General features: G+C 38.9%; 1 protein-coding gene across 1 annotated transcript; it reads right to left on the bottom strand.

Annotated features, from left to right (window-relative positions):
* Nucleotides 1–222: 222 nt before the first annotated feature.
* Nucleotides 223–20,969, bottom strand: LOC143027238 (transmembrane protein 17-like). The gene is made up of 4 exons (XM_076188482.1): nt 20,779–20,969; nt 17,854–17,957; nt 7,038–7,151; nt 223–1,167 (listed from the first exon to the last, which is right to left on the bottom strand). The coding sequence occupies exons 1-4, from the start codon at nt 20,912–20,914 to the stop codon at nt 922–924; spliced, it is 600 nt and encodes a 199-aa protein (XP_076044597.1). The 5' UTR covers nt 20,915–20,969; the 3' UTR covers nt 223–921.
* Between the last annotated feature and the right edge of the window lie 335 nt (nt 20,970–21,304).

Genomic DNA, 21,304 nt, shown 5'->3' with positions numbered 1-21,304 from the left:
CAAAAGCTGAATTGAAACCAAGAATTGCCTTACAGTTTCACCTTGATTTCACCTAACATATCTATCATGTGACTGGCCAAATAAATCTTTGTAATTTCACTTAACAAGTTCACCTTGCCAACCTTAGATATAGTACCTATGGTTAAGGGTACTTAGTGGTAGGGATTATTCATTATCAAGTACAGGGCAGCTCCAAAGATGAGTTGTACTGCATGATGAAAGGTTTAAGGAAAGACAAGTGTGAAGGATCATCACAATATATATTTCTGTATTCAAACATTCACTCAGTCTTATGAAACCTGTATTTGTGAAAACATACATTTTCTCATTCATAAATACATAATCCATGATATTACTATCAAAAATATATATAAAAAATACTACTTCCAAATATAGATATACCTGAAAAATATAAAAATAAAACAAAATACCTTAAAACTATTCATTCTTACAGAATAAGAATGAAGTAAAAACAAACCTAACCTTACAAGAATTCCTCACTGATTATAAAGTTATATAAATTAACCCTAATATTATTGAAATACAGTTCCTGTATTCAGTTATAAAGCATTGTTGCTAATAGTTATGTATAACATAATTTCACAGCCTTCATTAATCTCTCAAAACTTATAAACTACAAAATTCATCTGGCCACATAATCAAACCTCACAAAATTATGGGACAGTTCCTCCTGTAATTATGTATGTATATGTTCAAGTTAGAATGTGTATTAAGATCCCCAAGTTACACAAATTATAATACAAGAGTTACATAACTCATTGATCATAAATTGGTTAATTTAAAATTATTGAATGGAGTACCCTATAACCTTAAAAAGATGATCATATAGTTGTCTTTGTTGCTAAAACTAGTACTAGAATTTAAGAATTCAATTGAATTAGTTACTAGACATTACGTACTTCATTCCTCTTCAACTGTGCCATCACCAATCAAAGTATATATATGATATAATCGTGCTTGGTGTGCTGCTGTTATATTAATTGCTTTATATCCTGTCAGTAGGTGAAATGCAACAAAGACAAGGAAAATGGAGCTCACTGCATAGTCAAGAGGTAAAAGTTTTGTCCCAGGAACAATTAGGAGGAACAGCAGGAGTGGCAACTGTAGTAGAAGGGTCAGCAGCCAGCTGCCTGCCAATTCAGGAACCTAATTCCAACATAAAAGAAGTTCATGGTAGCAAATAGGAAATTATTACAGAATTATTAAATCAAGAGCCTTAGTCTGTGGTCACCTGAGTAGCCACTAGGATCAAACAGTTATTACTGCAAAAATGGTGTTTAACTATTAGCCACAGGATTATCTAAAGGTAATAATATTGCCTGAAGCAGCCAGACAAAAAATATGAAGATGCTCAGCTTGGATTAGTTAGTCAATGTAGGCTTTTAAGCCCATAAGCAATATGGTTATTCTTTGACTACTGAATAGTTCTTAGTGTCTATCAATAGATGCATACAAAAGGATACCATATATACAACTTTTCTATCATATACAGCAAGTGAAAAGCTACTAAAAAAAAATAACATGTTTACATCCCTTAAAATCCTTTAATAGATATGGTACAGATGAGAGTAAAAGGGAAGAGATAGGTAGTATATTTGTGAGAAGAAAGATGGATGTGTTGGCTTTGAGTGAAACTAAGTTGAGAGGGAAGGGCGAGTGTGAGTTTGGGAGGTTCTCAGAAGTGAAGAGAGGGCAAGGGAGAGAAGGGGTGGCTATACTAGTAAGTGAAGAGATTGGTAAACGTGTAGTGGAGTGGAAGGAGGTCTTTTTCAAGGTTAATGTGGATGAAGGTAAAACTGGGAAAGGATGTGGGTTTTTATAAGTGCATATGGGCCTGGTAGGGAGAAGAATGTTGAAGAAAGAAAAGGCTTATGAGAGGGTAGACAGGAGAGCACTGTGGGGGTTTTTGCAGATATACAGAATAGGAGGAAAGCTTTTAGGAGCTGTCAAGAATTTTTGCAAGAGTAGTAGAGTGTGTGTCAGGATTAGATATGGAGAGAGTGAGTGGTTCGAGGTAAAGGTGGGACTTCATCAAGGATGTGTTATGTTGCCCTGGCTGTTCAACTTATACCTGGACTGGGGTGGTGCGAGAGGTAAATGCAAGGCTGGTGGGTCAGGGATTGGAGATACATACATATACCAAGGCTTTTTCCCTCTTACAAGGGAGGTAGCCAGAAAGGAAAAGGCATAAAATCATTCCCACCCACTCCATCCCTGAATACACTCCACACCCCTCCACCCTCCTTCTTATCTTAGCACCTCCTGGATGACGGGTCATCCCTGCACCTTGTCCACTGCCCTGGGTCAGAAGCAGTGTCACAAGACACAACACATCCACAGCAAGGCTGCTTCATTAAATCGGCGACCCCCCCTCTCCGTCCCCCCATGCATAAAAGGAGAAGATGGGGAGAAATCCCTTCGGGCTGCGTCAAATTTTGCTCTCACATACTACCTCACCGCCCATTCCACCTCATGCATTACAACATCATCCACATACAACCATTCTCCATTCACCCCTGTCTTCTGTCCTCTCCCGTCCTTCCTCAACAGACATTCCCCTCTTCCCCAATGCCCCCTTCACCCCATCCATCCACCTCATCCTAGGACGTCCCTTCATGTTCACTCCCTCCACATCTGCCTTCCATATTTTCTTTTACTAGTCTTTCTTCACTCATTCTTTCCATGTGTCCAAACCATCCTAATACTCTTTCATCAACCGTATCTCCCAACTCCCTTCCCACCCCTGTTCTCCTCCTCACCTCCTCATTTCTCACTCTATCTAGACTAGTAACCCCCATCATACTTCTCAGACACCTCATCTCAAACACATTCAAACTCCTTCTCTCTTCCTCTCTTATGTTCCATGTTTCTGCTCCATACAGTGCTGTTGGCACAATCACTCCTTCATACAGTCTCCTCTTAGCATCCATTCCCAAATGTCTATTCCTCATTACACTTTTTAATCCACCAGGGCATTTACTTGCTTCTCTCAATCTACATTCTACCTCCACCTTCACTCCACCTTTTCCTGCCACATTTGCACCCAAGTATCTAAAACTATCCACTTCCTCCAGTCGCTCGCCCTTAATGCTCACTTCCAGTCTACTGCCACTTTCACCCCATGTACATATCATCACCTTACTTTTACCCACATTTATCTTCAGCTTTCTTCTATCACACACTCTCCCAAACTCTGTCACCAACTTCCTCAGTCCCTCCTCCGATCCTGCCACAAGCGCAGTGTCGTCCGCAAATAACAGCTGGCTCACCTCCCACTTTTCTCCATTTTTTTAACCATCTCCAATCCCTGACCCACTACCCTTGCATTTACCTCTCGCACTACCCCATCCATGTATAAGTTGATCAGCCAGGGCGACATAATGCATCCTTGACGAAGTCCCACCTTTACCTCGAACCACTCACTCTCTCCATTTCTAATCCTTACACAAGCTTTACTACCCTCATAAAAACTCTTGACAGCTCCTAGAAGCTTTCCTCCTATCCCGTATATCCGCAAAACCTCCCACAGTGCCTTTCTGTCTACCCTGTCTTAAGCCTTTTCCAGATCCATAAAAGCCCAAAAAACATCCTTCCCCTTTCCTACAGCTTTCTCACATATCTGTCTTACCACAAAAATCTGATCTACACAACCTTTACCCATCCTAAATCCACACTATTCCTCACCAATTACTCCCTCTGTTCCTCTCCTAATCCTCTCAATCAAGATCTGCCCATAAGCCTTCCCAACTACACTTAACAAGCTAATCCCTCTGAAACTACTACATTCACACTTGTCCCCTTTTCCCTTGTAAAATGGAACTATACAGGCACTCCTCCAGTCCTCCGGCACTCTACCCTCTCTCCAGCAAACATTAAATAACCTCACCATCCAGTCCTCCATCACTGTACCTCCTTTTTTTAGACATTCTGCATGGCATCCATCCAGACCAGGTGCCTTACCTGCTTTCATCATCTTAACAACTGCCTTCACTTCATCCTTCCTTATTTCTCCTCCATTTTCCTCACTCATCACGGTCATTTATTAGCATTTCCCACTGCAGCTATCTTTCCCTCCCTATCCTCCTTCACATTTAGCAACTCCCTAAAATATTCTGCCCATCTTCCCCTTACTGCCTTCTCTTCCATTATCATCTCTCCATCTGCACCTTTTACCTTTTCTTCTCTACTTGATTCGCCTCCTCTTCCTCTCTTAATTTCTTTCCAAAACATCTTTTTATTACTTTCAAAATTTTCTGTCATACTCTTACCCCATTTCATATCTGCTCTCCTCTTTGCCTCCTTTACCTTTTGCTTTACTTCTCTTTTCTTTTCTTTGTACCTCTCATATGACTCCCTCGTCCTATTTTGTAACCAATCTGTGAAAGCTCGCTTCTTCTCTTCTACAACCTTCTTTGTTTCCTCATCCCACCATTCACTACCCTTCCTTCTTGTTCCACACACCATCTTTGCACACTTTGTGACTCCCTCCTTGAACCATCCCCATTCCTCCTCCACACCTACCTCTACTCTATCCTTCACTCCCTCCCACTCCTTCAGCTTCTTCTTGTACTCCTTCTCCTTTTCCTTTTCATTTAAAGAGTTCACTCTAAGCACCTCCCTACCTTTTGTCCCTTTCCTCTTTCTCCATCTATCCTCCACTCTCAACTTACCTTCCACCAAAAAATGATCTGATATTCCCCCACCCTCTCCCCTTAGCACATGTACATCCTTAACTCTTCCTATAATAATCCTATTTACCACTACATAATCCATTAACGCTCTATCTACCACCCTTCCATCCACCACCCTCTCCCATGTGTACTTATGCTTGACTTTCTTCCGAAACACTGTATTTGCTATCATCAACTCTCTAGACACATTTCCACCATCAACTCTCCACTATGATTCTTTCCTGGAACTCCACATTTCCTAACCACTTCACCAACTAGATCATTTCCTACCCTAGCATTAAGGTCTCCCAGTACTATTACATTGACATTTCTCCCTAAATCCTCTATGCTCTCATTTAAATCTATCCAAAAAGCCTCCCTTTCTTCTACACTCTTCTCACTGCCAGGCCCATATGCACTTACAAAAACCCACATCTCCTTTCCCAGTTTCACCTTCATCCACATTATCCTTGAGGAAACCTCCTTCCACTCCACTACGCGTTTGCCTATCTCTTCACTTACTAGTATAGCCACCCCTTGGGATTGGAGATAATTAAAGAAAATGGAGAAAAGTGGGAGGTGAGCCAGCTGCTGTTTGCGGATGACACTGCGCTTGTAGCAGGAACAGAGGAGGGATTGAGGAAGTTAGTGACAGAGTTTGGGAGAGTGTGTGAATGAATAAAGTTGAAGATAAATGTGGGTAAATGTAAGGTGATGAGATGTACAAGGGGTGAAAGTGGCAGCAGACTGGAAGTGAGCATTAACCCCTTCCATACGGTGCCGCACACGTAGGCGTCATGAGGAGCAAGTGGATTCGCGACGCTGCCATATCGGCGTCTTGATTATATTTATTGTAGTCGCCCCTGTGTTTTTACATTCTCCCAAATGCGCCCTGAATCCCATTCTCTGTGGATTTCAAAATTTGCGGGTGAAAGAGAGAACGATCGATATAAGCGGTGACTATATTTTATGATGCGAGTATTATTACGACACGTCGTATGGCTGGCATTGGCTGCTGCCCGCGAGATTTAAGTCCCGTACTGAAGTGGTTAAGGGAGAGAGACTGGAGGAAGTGGATAGTTTTAGATACTTGGGTGCAAATGTGGCAGGAAAGGGAGGAGTGGAGGTGGAGGTAGAATGTAGATTGAGAGAAGCGAGTAAATGCCTTGGTGGATTAAAAAGTGTACTGAGAAATAGACATTTGGGAATGGATGCTAAGAGGAGATTGTATGAAGGATTGATTGTGACGACAGCACTGTATGGGGCAGAAACATAGAACATAAGAGAGAAGGAGTTTGAATGTGCTTAAGACGAGGTGTCTGAAAAGTATGATAGGGGTTACTAGGCTAGATAGTGTGAGAAATGAGGAGGTAAGGAGGAGAACGGGGGTGGAAAGGGAGTTGGGAGATAGGGTGGATGAAAGAGTATTGGGATGGTTTGGACACATGGAAAGAATGAATGAAGAACGACTAGTAAAAGTATGGAGGGCAGATGTGGAGGAAGTGAACATGAGGGGGCGACCTAGGATGAGATAGATGGATGGGGTAAAAGGGGCTTTGGGGAAGAGGGTGTCTGTTGAGGAAGGATGGGAGAGGACACAAGATAGGGGTGAATGGAGAATGGTTGTATATGGATGATGGTGTGATGCATGAGGTGGAATGGGGGGTGAGGTAGTATGTGTGAGAAAAATTTGACACAGCCCAAAGGGATTTATCCCCATCTCCTTTTCTGCATGGGGGGACAGAGAGGGGGGTTGCTGATTTAATGAAGCAGCCTTGCTGTGGATGTGCTGTGGCTTGTGATACTGCTTCTGACCCAGGGCAGTGGACAAGATGCAGGGATGACCTGTCATCCAGGAGGTGCCAAGATAAGAAGGAGGGTGGAGTGTATTAGGGATGGAATGGATGGGAATGGTTTTTATGCCTTTGTTTTTTGCCTACCTCCCTTTTAAGGTGGAAAAAGCCTTTGGTGTATGTGTATGCATGTAAAATCTTTTAGTTACTCAAATCACTATTTGAAATTAAATTTGGAGAGAAACATATTTCAATCAATAACCCTCACAATGGTGGTGCATTTTATTGCATTTAGCTCTTACTAATGCTAATTATTTTTCCTATTCAGTTAAGGAGTGGATTCTAAAGTGAAGGGACACTTAGTTTCTATCTTAGGGTCCAGCACCCAGATGAATGAAATTACTTAGAATTAGCCATAACAAAGTATACAAGTTTGTCACTGTATTGTTGAAACCAAGTTCTTACAAAGCTAAGCTATTATGAGTGATAAGGAAAAGAAAGAAAAATTAAAGCATTTTACTAAATCAACTTAGTCTTACACCAACTGACATACCTTGCTCTCGAAGTTCCCAATGTGTCCAATGTATAAACGAATTATCTCAATAACTGGCACTGATGCATGGATTGCCACCAGAATAAACTGATACAAACTGCTGATATAAGCAAACTGCAAGACAATAAACAACATTCAGCATGTTATGTTTGTGGATAGAGTGAACTTGAGGGGAAGATTGATAGTGAAATGGAAGTTCACTTAACTATGCATCCACAATATGGTATCTAACAATTACAAGAAACAAGAGTCTACAAATAATACAAAAAAAATTAAAACATTAAGAATAAGAACTAGCTGCACTAGAACAACACCAATAGAACATCTACACCCAAACTAAAATTCTTCTCATAGTACATGGAAATGGGCACACAGTTCTACATTGAAGACTTTGAACCTTCCCACCCTGTTGGGAATTAATCCCAACAGAGGCATTTTTTAGAGTAAATAAGCTATTATTACAAATTAATATAGACATCTGTGGTTACAATCTCAGTTGATTTAGTGAATTGATAGCTGCAGAATTAGGATGAAGATTGAAATACAACAATTAAGCATATCAAGCTGTATGAAATCTGTATTCTAGAATTCTTAGTACATGAAAGCATGTATAACAAATTATGCAACTTTACTTTTTCCATTTAGATAGAGTAGCCTATCATTTTATTCACATATACGAAAACATTATATAAAGCGTTATGTAAGAGACTCAACATCATAGGACCATGCATGGTTGATTACCCTCTCCAGGAATGTTGAGTTATTGATATATAATTTTCATTATTAATACTTTTATTTACCATCCTAGTGACTTCTCCGTCTAGAGAATTGGTTCTGGTGTATTACCTATCTCCAACTCCCATACATGGGGATTATCTATTGTATGTATCATGCAACATTTCTACATCAGTTAAGGTGAAGTTGTTCCTCCCATAGACCTTTGGCAACAAGAGGTCAAAGGCCACTAGGCATTCGACATGGCATCAGACCCCTTTTACAAAGTCCGAGACATGATTTGAAACTGACCAGAAGTGTTAGTGATTCATGACTGGTGAGTGATATGAAATTTACCCCAATCACAGACCTCATATAAACCCGATAGTGTGAAGTGTAAATGTGATGAAGTGTGTGGCAAACCAATGAAGGGACACATTCTATGAGAGAACCAGTCTCCCCTCAACATGTACCTTTATCCTTCCCTCCATTCCCATACCTATCCCCCATACCATGTCCTAAGTTGACACATACATCACCACCACCAGAACAAAGACGAAGAAAATCATCACCAAGTGGCCCCAAGCCCACGGTATATTACAATACTATGTTTTAATGGAACATCCAAACAAAACAGAAAAAGTAAAATGATTACATATTCACAAAAACACATGATGCTTTGTGATGCCATTGTACTTTTCAGGGTTCAATAAGTATGTAGTTTTTTGTCTTCTGTGAACATTGTAAAAATTCACAGGAGTATCCCAGAATCAATTCAGTGGAGCGGTCACCTAGATTAAACTTACACTGTCAGCATTACGTACTTAAAGGGATGGGAAATTTGTCAGAAGTCATAACATTCTCCACATATTGCATAGCCCCAAAACTTTTAAGTTGGTCCTTCTTTTGATCATGATACCAAGTTCCCTATCCTTATCCCAACTAAAAGTTACTTAGCATATTTGTTTTTCACCCATGTACATGAAAGGTATCTGCATGGAGGCATTAAAAAAAAAAAAAAAGTTACATATCAGAATGTATCATTGGATGCCAAAGTGCCATCAAATCATTAAGACCATACTGAGTCATTGTGTGACCTGTAAGAGGGCTGAGGGTAGGAAATCTGAATACCCAGGTCCACTTCCATTGCCTGTTGAGTGAATGACAATTGAGCATCCTTTCCTTCATACAGGAATAGATTATTCAGGACCTAACACACTCATAAGGATGGAGGATAGAACCCCCCCACAAATATTACATATGTTTATTCACATGCACAACAACTAGACTGGTGCATTTAGAGTTAGCCTCCCACATATTGACCCTAACATTTCTGAACCTCTTTAGGAGATTTTGTGCACTGTATTCATTCCCAAGAACAGTAATTTCAAACAATGGGTCCAATTTTGTCGCTGGAGCCAAGTTCTTCAAGGGGTTGTTAGACCATATTAATATCTCTAAATATGTGACAGGAAATAGCATAACATGGACATTCATAGCCCCTCGAGCACCATGAATGGAGGCTTTTATGAATGCATGATCAGTTTAATCAAGTCATGCCTGAAGAAGGTCTTGTATAAGAAAAGATTTTCTCAGGAGGGGTTGGAAACAATTATGTGGGAAGTACAAATGTGGTTGAACAATCACCCATTAATATATCTCAATGAAGAAGGACCCGTAGAATCCTTGACTCCTAATCATCTTTTATATGGGAGAATCATAAAGCCCTATCCACCACTGGTAACATCTGATCCATCTGACTCAGACTTCTTGGGACATACAGGATTTATTGCAAGACACAGCTGCCTATCATCAATTATCACATATTTTGAAAGAATTTGGAAAAGGTACTACTTGACTTCTTAGAGAGAAAAACATTATGGCTCCTCAAAACCAATGTAAACAAAACCACCCAAGGTTGGAGAAGTGGTGATAGCGAAGAGACATGGACCACAACATGAGTGACCATTAAGATGTATTGTTAAACTATACGCAGATGAAGAAGAAAATGTATGCATTCTAGATATGTTATGCAACAGGATAATTAGTATAAGAACCCTGGACAAACTAATTCCCTTAGAAATTCATTCCCAAGAGCCAATACCCTTGACAGGTGAAAAATCCATTGGCAAGAATGATACACCATCAGTACATCCAATAAGACAAGCAGCCTAAAAGGCAATTAGATTAAGACAATCCCTAACTGACAATGCACAATTGTAATCAAGACATGCCCCTTTGGCGCCCAAAGGGTGTTGAGAATAAATCCCAACAAAGGCATTTTTTAGAGTAAATAAGCTATTAATATAAATTAAAATAGACATCTGTGGTTATGACCTCAATTAATTTAGTGAATTGGTAGCTGTAGAATTAGTATTAAGATTGAAATACAGCAATTAAGCATATCAAGCTGTAAGAAATTAGTATTCAAGAATGCTTAGTATATGAAAGCTGTTGTTTGCGGATGACACTGCGCTTGTAGCAGGATCAGAGGAGGGATTGAGAAAGTTAGTGACAGAATTTGGGAGTGTGTGTGAAAGAAGGACATTGAAGATAAATGTGGGTAAAAGTAAGGTGATGAGATGTACAAGGGGTGAAAGTGGCAGCAGACTGGAAGTGAGTATTAAGGGAAAGAGACTGAAGGAAGTGGATAGTTTTAGATACTTGGGTACGAATGTGGAAGGAAGGGGAGGAGAGGAGGTGGAGGTAGAAAGTAGATTGAGAGAAGCAAGTAAATGCCTTGGTGGATTAAAAAGTGTGATGAGAAATAGACATTTAGGAATGGATGCTAAGAGGCGATTGTAGGAAGGAGTGATTGGACCAACAACACTGTATGGGGCAGAAACATGGAACATAAGAGAGGAAGAGAGGAGTTTAATGTATTTGAAATGAGGTGTCTGAGAAGTATGATAGGGGATACTGGGCTGGATAGGGTGAGAAATGAGGAGGTGAGGAGGAGAACGAGGGTGATAAGGGAGTTGGGAGATAGGGTGGATGAAAGAGTATTGGGATGGTTTGGACACATGGAAAGAATGAGTGAAGAAAGACAAGTAAAAGAGGTGTGGAGGGAGTGATCATGAGGGGGCAACCTAGGATGAGATGGATGGATGAGGCAAAAGGGGCTTTGGGGAAGAGGGGAATGTCTGTTGAGGAAGGACAGGAGAAGACAGAAGACAGGGGTGAGTGGAAAATAGTTGTATATGGATGATGTTGTGATGCATGAGGTGGATTGGGTGGAGGATGGGGGGTGAGGGAGTATGTGCGAGAAAAATTTTACGTAGCCCGAAGGGATTTCTCCCTGTCTTTTCCTTTTCTGTATGAGGGGATGGAGAGGTGGTTTTTTTTTTTTTTTTTTTTTTTTTGCCAATTTAATGAAGCGGCCTTGCTGTGGATGTGCTGTGTCTTGCGACATTGCTTCTGACCCAGGGCAGTGGACAAGATGCAAGGATGACCCATCATCCAGGAGGTGCCAAGGTAAGAGAGAGGGAGGAGGGTAGAGGGGAGCAGAGTGTGATAGGGATGGAATGGGTGGGAGTGGTTTTTATGCCTTTGTTTTTTGGCTACCTCCCTGTGGTGGGGGGAAAGAATACTGACACCAAATATTCCAACTTGAATCATAAGAGGCGACTAAAATGGGGACAGGGATTAGGACTAGGTATCCTTCTCCCTGTAGCCACACAGGGGGCATTCCTAAAACAAGTAAAGGCATAAGAGGTTCTGGGAGTTTTCCAACCAGTACCCTAAGGTTTAGGTCTTTTAATGTGCATGGATATGGTACAGATGAGAGTAAAAGGGAAGAGATAGGTAGTATGTTTGTGAGAAGAAAGATGGATGTGCTTGCTTTGAGTGAAACTAAGTTGAAAGGGAAGGGTGAGTGTGAGGTTGGGAGTGTAGCTGAGAGGTTCTCAGGAGTGAAGAGAGGACAAGGGAGAGACTGGGTGGCTATACTAGTAAGTGAAGAGATAGGTAAACGCATAGTGGAGTGGAAGAAGGTTTCTTCAAGATTAATGTGGATGAAGGTGAAGCTGGGGAGATGTGGGTTTTTGTAAGTGTATATGGGCCTGGTAGTGAGAAGAGCGTAGAGGAAAGGGAGGCTTTTTGGATAGATTTAAATGAGTGCATTGAGGGATTAGGGAGGAACGTCAATGTAGTGTTATTGGGAGACTTTAATGCTAGGGTTGGAAATGAACCAATAGACGGAGTGGTTGGGAAGTGTGGAGTTCCAGGAAAGAATCGTAGTGGAGAGTTGATGGTGGAGATGTGTCTCAAAAGAGAGTTGATGATAGCAAATACAGTGTTTAGGAAGAAAGTCAAGCATAAGTACACATGGGAGAGGGTGGTGGATGGAAGGGTGGTAGATAGAGCATTAATGGACTATGTAGTGGTAAATAGGAGTATAGTAGGAAGAGTTAAGGATGTACATGTTCTAAGGGGAGAGAGTGGGGGAATATCAGATAATTTTCTGGTGGAAATTGAGAGTGGAGGATAGATGGAGAAAGAGGAAAAGGACAAAAGGTAGGGAGGTGCTTAGAGTGAACTGCTTAAATGAGAAACAAAAGGAGGAGTACAAGAAGCAGCTGAGAGAGGAGTGGGAGGGAGTGAAGGATTGAGTAGAACTAGGAGTGGAGGAGGATTGGGGATGGTTCAAGGAGGGAGTCACAAGGTGTGCAAAGATGGTGTGTGGAACAAGGAGGATGTGAGGAAATAGAGGGAAGGGTAGTGAGTGGTGGGATGAGGAAGCAAAGAAAATTGTAGAAGAGAAGAAACGAGTTTTCACAGACTGGTTACAAATTAGGTTGAGGGAATCATATGAGAGGTACAAAGTAAAAAGAAGAGAAGTAAAGCATAAGATAAAGGACGCAAAGAGGAGAGCAGATGTGAAATGGGGTAAGCATATGACAAAAAAAATTGAAAGTAATAAAAAGATGTTTTGGAAAGAAATTAAGAGAGGAAGGGGAGGTGAATCAAGTAGAGAAGAAAAGGTAAAAGGTGCAGATGGAGAAATGATAATGGAAGAGAAGGCAGCAAGAGGAAGATGGGCAAAGTATTTTAGGGAGTTGCTAAATATGAAGGAGGATAGGGAGGGAAAGGTAGTTGCAGTGGGAAGTACTAAGAAAATGACAGTGATGAGTGAGGAAAATGGAGAAGAAATAAGGAAAGATGAAGTGAAGGCATCTGTTAAGATGATGAGAGCAGGTAAGGCACCTGGTCTGGATGGATGTCATTCAGAATGCCTGAAAAAAGGAGGTACAGTGATGGTGGACTGGCTGGTGAGGTTATTTAATGTTTGTTTAAGAGAAGGTAGAGTGCCAGAGGACTGGAGGAGTGCCTGTACAGTTCCACTTTACAAGGGAAAAGAGGACAAGTGTGAGTGTAGTAGTTTCAAAGGGATCAGCTTGTTAAGTGTAGTGGCGAAGGCTTATGGGAGGGTCTTGACTGAGAGGATTAGGAGAGGAACACAGGTAGTAATTGGTGAGGAACTGTAGGAGGTATTGCAGATATATGGGTCAGGAGGAAAGCTTTTAGGAGCTGTCAAGAGTTTTTACAAGAGTAGTAAGGCATGCGTCATGATTAGAAATGGAGAGAGTGAGTGGTTAGAGGTAAAGGTGGGCTTCACAAAAAAAAAAAATAAATAAATAAATAAAAAAATAAATAAATCATAACGTATTCACAAAGACACATTATCCTTTGTGATGCCATTGTACTTTTCAAGGCTTGATGAGTCCCTACCAATCACAGGCATATAGTTTTTTTATTCTATGAATGTTGCAAAAATTGACAGGAGTATCCCAGAATTAACTCTGTGGGTTGGTCACCTAGATTAAACTTACACCATTAGCATTATGTATTTAAAAGGGATGGGAAATTTGTCAGAAGTCATAATATTCTCCACACACCCTTCACATATTACTCAAACACAGCCTTCTGAATGCAACATAAAAATAATTCTATCAGTGATCTATTCAAGCATCTACAAAAACCTGCTCCCAGTAGCCTGCAACACATTTACACAAAAACACATACATAGATCACAAAAACACTCCACAAGCTGCTAAATTCTATACTTTACTAAAGTCCCCCAGAATTGTGACCAACAGAGAACTCACAAGATAAATTGCGCTCGCACAACTACATTCAGGTCACCATACTGCATTAAAACAGTACCAACATAGAGCTGGCCTGGTAACAGTTTTCAATTCCATCAGATTCAGCCACCACACAGAAGACACAGAGCACCTACTGCTACAATACCCTACATTTACTCCTTCCAGACAAAAATATCTATTTACTAAATAATTTATGGGTTGAACCAGTAGTTGAGGCTGGTTTCCTGAAAGCTGCAGTTCTCCTTCAGGAGAAACCTGGGCAATAGATTGAGGCCCTGGGGTTGGTGAATTCAAAAGTACACAGGAACTGGTGAATTAAGAGCGTATATAACCTTGACTGTTCAAGTGTGCCCAGGAAGTGTCAGGTTAATTACCACAACACTTATACGGGATCATAAACATGAAATAGTAAAACTGTGTGAAGGAGGTAAAGAATATATAGATGACACAGAAATGGCAGAAGTTACGATCAGACATTTCAGGTCTGTTTTTTAATTGAGAGCTCACAAATTTGGGAAGATGGACAACAAGAAAGATCCCCCAAAATGAATGAAATAAAGGTAACACAGAAAGAAATAAGAGACCAAATAAAAAAACTTAGATGTTAAGAAATCGCATGGACCGGATGGAATTGCAAATTGGATACTGAAAGAGTGTATAGACGAAGAACTGAAAGACAAATTATACAAGATAATAGACTTTTCACTCAAAGAAGGAAAGGTACCACAAGATTGGAAAGATGCAAACATAGTACCAATATATAAAGGAGGAAACAAAGAAGATCCTACAAACTTCAGACCAGCATCCCTGACAAGCACAGTAGCAAAAATATGTGAAATATTATCAGAAACAAATGGAACGAACACTTGGAAGAAAATAGAATAGTAAACCCCAAACAATTTGGCTTTAGAAGTGGAAGATCGTGTACCACAAACTTAATATGCTTTTGAGATTAATTGAGATAATACAAGAAATAGATGGCTGGGCAGATTGCACCTTCTTGGGCTTGCAGAAGGCATTTGATAAAGTACCACATAAAAAAATTAATAAGAAAAATTGAAATAATAGGAGGAATACAAGGTAAGCTACTGGAATTGATGAAGGATTTCTTAAATAGGAGAAAAATGAGAGTGGTACTTAGAGACAAAAATTCAAACTGGGAAGATATGAAGAGTGGCATCCTGCAAGGCTCTGTATTGGCTCCTTTAATGTATGCCATATATATAAATGATATCAATGAGGGAGTGAATTGTTACATGAACTTCTTTGCTGACGATGCCAAATTGCTGAAGACAGTAAGCACAGAAGAAGGTTGCAGATCGCTACAAAAAGACCTAGACAAAATATGGGAATGGAGTCAGAGATGTGAAATGAACTTCAACATTAAGAAATGTAGCATCATGGAATTTGGAAAAAGCAAAAATAGAATATCGGGTCAATATAAAATTGGAAACAAGGAAGTCAAAAAAGTCGATTCAGAAAGGGACCTGGGAGTGATCATCTCACGTGACCTGACACCTGATACACATGTCAATAAATTATTTGGAGAGACTTTTAACTTATTAAGATCAATGAAAGTGGCCTTCAACTACATGGATGAAGAAATGGTAAATAAAGTAGTGGTTACACTAATAAGACCTAAACTAGAGTATGCTGCAACACTATAGGCACCTGGCACAAAAAAGAACATAAGAAAATTAGAAAGAATCCAAAGAATAGTGACAAAAATGGCACCTACACTATCAAATTTGATATATAAACAAAGATTGGAGAAATTACATCTATCAACGCTGGAACAGAGAAGAGAAAGAGGTGATTTGTTGACCATTTACAGAATTATGAAAGGGATGGAAATTTTCGATGGAGACAACTTTTTAAAATGGGACAGAAGAGAAACAAAAGGACATGAAAAGAAGCTAAAGAAGGACAGTTACAGAAGAGACCTGAAAAAGAATAGCTTCCCACATAGAGTGATTGATGTCTGGAAAAAACTATATGGAGAAACAGTGAGTGCCAAAACTATACATGATTTTAAGAATAAACTGGATGCGGAGAGATACGAAAATGGGTCACTACGAGCATAGCTTTCGTCCCGTAAAATACAACTAGGTAAAACTAGGTACCGTAAATAGAAGCCATGGTCACTCAACTGGGGATTAGAAATATTGTAGTCTCCAGTTCAATTCACTCGAGGGATGCCATTTATTCAATATGTCTGGTTTATTATTTTCCATTTTTCTCTTATTACAATAATATTAGCACACCTATTGATGTGAAGTAATATTTCTCCTATCACTACTTTCCTAACTAGTACAATATTCCTACTGATTTCTTACTTGTCACATAATTTACTTAATAATGAATAAAAATAAATTAATAAATAATTAAATCCAACTCATATTCTAGCTGTTAAGTTTACTCCAGCATATATGTCTGTAAACAAAGTAATATTTTTATGGCAAATGAGACCCACTTTTTGTCTTAAAAATATAGATGAAGAAATTACCTTAGGTATCACATGTGAAGTCAAGGTATCTGGTTAGCTAAAGTTTACTCAGGTATCATAGGCTACAGTACTTGTATCAAACCCAATTCCATAATATTGCAATACATTTTGCTCAAATATCGTAATCACAAAATTCATTACTATCACAACTGTAGGTATTTTCATTAAATTTTAATTAGGGTAATGTTAGGGCGAGTTGTACTATTAGTGGAAAAATATTTCTCAAAATTCAATCTTTGAGGTGAGAGAAATCACAATGGGTGCAAAATCAACTTCAACTATCTAGCCAAGTCTGAAATCCACCTCAAGGTTTCCCAGTTAAGGCAGGTATGTTTTTTCAGGATTTGAAAATATTTTTTATTTTGTGCAGTTTGCTCCCTATATAGGGGCAACACATACTGGGTGTGGTGTGACATGTACAATCTAATTGACACCTCATATTTTATCTAAACTGTAATTTCATGGAACTTAAAAATGTATATCTGAAAAAGTAAAATAAAAGAAAAACAAGTTTCACTGATGTTTTGGGCACAATTTTCCATGTGGTATGTTATTTCATCATTATCTCAACAAATAAACACTTTTTGTAATGTTTTAATACTCATTTTGAAAAAAAAGAGCACATCCAAAATTCTCCTGTATGAGTTACCCTTGTACACATGGTCCCCAACCACAAGGAGCCATTTTCGTTTGTTTGGCCACAATTTTTAATCAGAACCACGTTAATATGGCTATTGTCATTATTCAAATGTATACCAAATGAATCATGACATTCACAATTATGCGACATTATATCTTTAACCCATTAAATTACACTGGACCTTTGGAGAAAAAAAAAATTGTATCTGGTAACCACAATGAGAAAGTAGGTGCCATATCAAAATGGTGTTGTTGTGGGGCATCTTGATCTTCATCAAAGAATGTGATGTCATCATACAGGAGATAGTTTTTTTCTCAGATGCGACTGTACATATCACCCCATATATTACTCGCCCCAACATTACCTTACCACAAAAATTGTGGTGGAATCTTCATTTAGCACCCAAATCTAAAATGTTGCATAAAAATCATTTCTTATCTTGTATGCATGAATAACATGATACTGTCTAATCATGTAACACTTACCATATACTTCTTGAAAGTTTTATGTGAAAATGTCTTAACTTTAGAAAGAAACAAAGTTGGGGTAATAATGGTGTGTAACACTGACAATGATCATCATTGGCATCACTGCAATTTATTATCAAACACTGAAAACTCTTAGATATCCCCACAAGCCATTGTCATTTTGTGCACATGGTATTTTTCAAAATATGAGCATCTTAGTACAATGTAGTCATAACAAACAAGTACAATATTTCTCATGATATTCTTTGCTGAAAGAGGGTTGGGTCTTATATGCCTGTGGGTCTTACATGCCATCAAATATGGTTTTTAACATATTATACATTAAAAAAAATGCAGTCACAAGTATTATTTTTCAACTTACCTTCATATGTAACATAACTACTGATGAGATGAACCAGAATGGGAAGAAGAGTGCAGAGAAGTACAGGTTCATTTGGAATGGAAGACTAGACACTACTTCACTGCCTGGATTGGTAAACAGATTTATTTAGAATCAAATTGTACTAATGATAAAAAATCTTTACAAACACAATTTTTTTCTTTTTTTTAGTTTTGGCATAAACACTTTATGACTGACTTTAAATGTGGTTGTCTGCACACTCACCCCTTAACATTCATGATTTTACCATTTGCAATTTTGATTATTTGTGAACTGCCACAAGGAAATCCCATCATCCAAGATATGTAAAGTAAAATCTTTATCTCCTTTCATAGCATTTTTTTGCCATGCTTATTACAATATATAAACAATACTGTCCAGCCAGTGCATCAGCAAAGTCTTTGCAGGCAGGCATATCTCCATGATACTCTCCAGCACCCACACATATCCATACATATCACAAAACAAACACCACACATTAGACCTACACATTTATTAATTCAACCAACTCCCCTAGATATCAATCCCACTGAAGAATCACTCCCAAGACAAAGAAAACTTCATATCACATTACATTAGGTTCAGATGTGATCTCAAATATCATCACATGTATATATGGTGTGCCACCAGTGCAGAAGCAACACAAAGTTGTGGGATTACATTTATACACAGTAGTTAATGTAGGAGATGGTTAGGCCAGAGACCAATGACAGGTACCTCCATGTGGTGGTCCTATAAGATGGGAGAATGAAGCTCCCTATTTTCAAATCCCATCAACCACCCTGAACTCCAACAGGAAGTGTAGCCCTGAGATGCTGACACTCAGTTTCAGACTGGGCTCAAGATCTCACGCTGTCAATTCTTACTGTATTTCTTACATTTTTTCATATATGAGGAACTGATAATTGGTGACTGCTTCCATTCCCCTATCACTCTGAGCCAGTAACATGGAAACAGTCCCACACTAATATAACAGATAATAGTTGGAAGTTTCTTCCCAAAGTGATCTGGCCACTGTGAGGCTGTGGATTTTCCATGGTATTATTTTAGTTGTGCACACCTACACAATATAGCATTAGAAAATTATATATTAATTTTGTAAATTATAATACATGAACGTAATATGCAATTTTCTTGGCAGAAAAAAAAAAAAATTCTACATGCAAATTTACTAAAGAATGAAGCTGCTAGGATATGGTCCAGACACCATGCCAGTCCAGTCACTATCAGAAAATGGCTTTCATGCTGTGGACTGGGCATTCTCCAACTCCAGGTGATGTTAATAAGTGCTGTTACAAAGAAAATGGGGCTTCCCTGGACTATATGAGAGAACACGAGGTTCTGCCGTCGTCTGTTAATTACACAAGGTACAATAATAATCAAGCTGTCAGCATCTGTGATGACAACAACAACCCAGATGATCTTTAGAATTTGAGGTACCAAAATACTAAATATAGGTTAGGTTATGTAGGTTACTTAGGTTAGGTTAGGTTAAAATAGACTAATTTATTATTCTTTCATTTCTTCAACCTCGGCATCTATCAAAACAAACATGGTGTATCATTCAACCACCACGACTTTACACCTTAGTAAATAGTTTTAGCAACATTTTTGTTATTGATTTTTGCCAAGAAAATCGCATATTACGGTGATCTATTATAATTAAAAAATGAATAATTAATTTTCCATTGCTATATCACGTAGGTGTGCACAACTAAAAATTTACCCTTTCCATTTAGTGAAACTCAAAACAACAGCCGATAATAAATTAGGCCAGTTTGATATTATTGATGTAACTTTTATTGAAACCAATCAAAACTGGCAAAACCCTTCATTTAATGTTATCATAGCTTGCTGAAACTTTCTATATACATGTATTTTGACCCATTCATTCTAATGGTGAAACTAGATATTACTTTTCTGATGATTTTTTTTAAATAATGGCCAGTTTCATAATATTCCACCAGTATCACTTGTAAAGCTCATGATCATGAAGTTTTCTATTTCTTAAGTTAGGTTAGATTTGGTCAGGTCAGTTTGGTTGGATTAAAGTAAGTTAGGTTAAGATAGGGGTGAATGGAGAAGGGTTGTGTATAGATGAGGCTGTGATGTATGTCTGTGAGGCTGTGAGGAAGTATGTATGAGAAAATAAATTGACGCAGCCCGAAGGGATTTCTCCCCGTCTTCTCCTTTCCTGCATGAGGGGACGGAGAGGGTGGGTCGCCGAATTTATGAAGCGGCCTTGCTGTGGATGTGCTGTGTCTTGCGACACTGCTTCTGACCCAGGGCAGTGGACAGGATGCAGGGATGACCCGTCATCCAGGAGGTGCCAAGATGTGAGGGAGGGAGGAGGGTGGAGGGGAATGGAATATATGGGAAATGAAATGGGTGGGAGTGATTTCTACGCCTTTTTCTTTTTGGCTATCCCCCATGTAAGGGGGAAAGAGCCTTTGGTATATGTAGATTAAGATGCATCTTAATTTACTATAATGTAACTATTTTCAATGTTGAGGGTTTTTTAAGATTTTGTGCAGTTTGGTAGGTATCATTTCAAGAAACTGGTCAATATGAATATCTCAGGAACCAATGTAATTAGGCAAAAAAGGATAACATTTTTCGAAACCGAGTTAAATTTACAATATAACAGTCAGTTATTTCAACACATTTTACAGGTACATATTATCTGGTTTCGCTGATGTTCAGCAGGTTTTGCTCGGATTTAGCCTGTTTTGACAATCATGCGTCAGCCCCGCCATTACTATTAACCTAGACGTATTTATAAGCACCTATTTATCTATCACAGACATAATTTATACAAATTATCTATATTCATACTATAAGATCCCCCTAAAATTTATCACATGACTTCCACTCAATGAATGATCAATCCTTAACATCATGACTTACTGAATTTTGTTGCAGACGGTTCATGAAAATGTCTTGAAGATATATTTGGGAAAATTCTTTCTGATAAGTTTTCGACTGTATCAGACAGCAGACGTCTAATTCTACCGTCTGTACTCTGATTTGAGTACAAACTCATTCTTGTTCAAATGAATTTGTTCTTGAACTTCTACTTTCAATTTGTTCGTTACTATGGCAACGCTGAGAAATTCTGTAAACAAAACACAAGTTATATTCTCGACAATTTTTTTTTATTTGATCAATTGAATATATATATATATATATATATATGTGTGTGTGTGTGTGTGTATACATACACACACACACTGCTTTTAAGCTGTCCGTCGATTTTGACGATGACGTCACTCCATGCGAAGGAGTTGAAAGATGAAAGAAATTCAGCGTTGATGTGGAGGTCGACTTTCTTGCAAAGTTGGTCCAGAGCCCCAGGATAACTGAGCTGAGTCAGAGCCTTGTGACAGCTCTGGGACGGTTGGGTACTTTTATCCACTCCGATACCTGGCTGGCA

Source organism: Oratosquilla oratoria, chromosome 7 (genome assembly GCF_046742065.1).
Source record: "Oratosquilla oratoria isolate Oo_2021 chromosome 7, ASM4674206v1, whole genome shotgun sequence".
Lineage (NCBI taxonomy): Eukaryota > Metazoa > Arthropoda > Malacostraca > Stomatopoda > Squillidae > Oratosquilla > Oratosquilla oratoria.
This window is presented reverse-complemented; position numbering and strand designations above follow the sequence as displayed.

What these genes read in the sequence shown, in the direction of transcription:
- LOC143027238 (XM_076188482.1), bottom strand. Translation starts at nt 20,914, where the DNA reads ATGAGTTTGTACTCAAATCAGAGTACAGACGGTAGAATTAGACGTCTG. An exon ending in ACCGTCTGCAACAAAATTCA is followed by an intron (nt 17,958 to 20,778) that starts GTAAGTCATGAT and finishes TTACCAATCCAG; the next exon opens with GCAGTGAAGTAGTGTCTAGT. An exon ending in TTGGGAACTTCGAGAGCAAG is followed by an intron (nt 1,168 to 7,037) that starts GTATGTCAGTTG and finishes TGTTGGAATTAG; the next exon opens with GTTCCTGAATTGGCAGGCAG.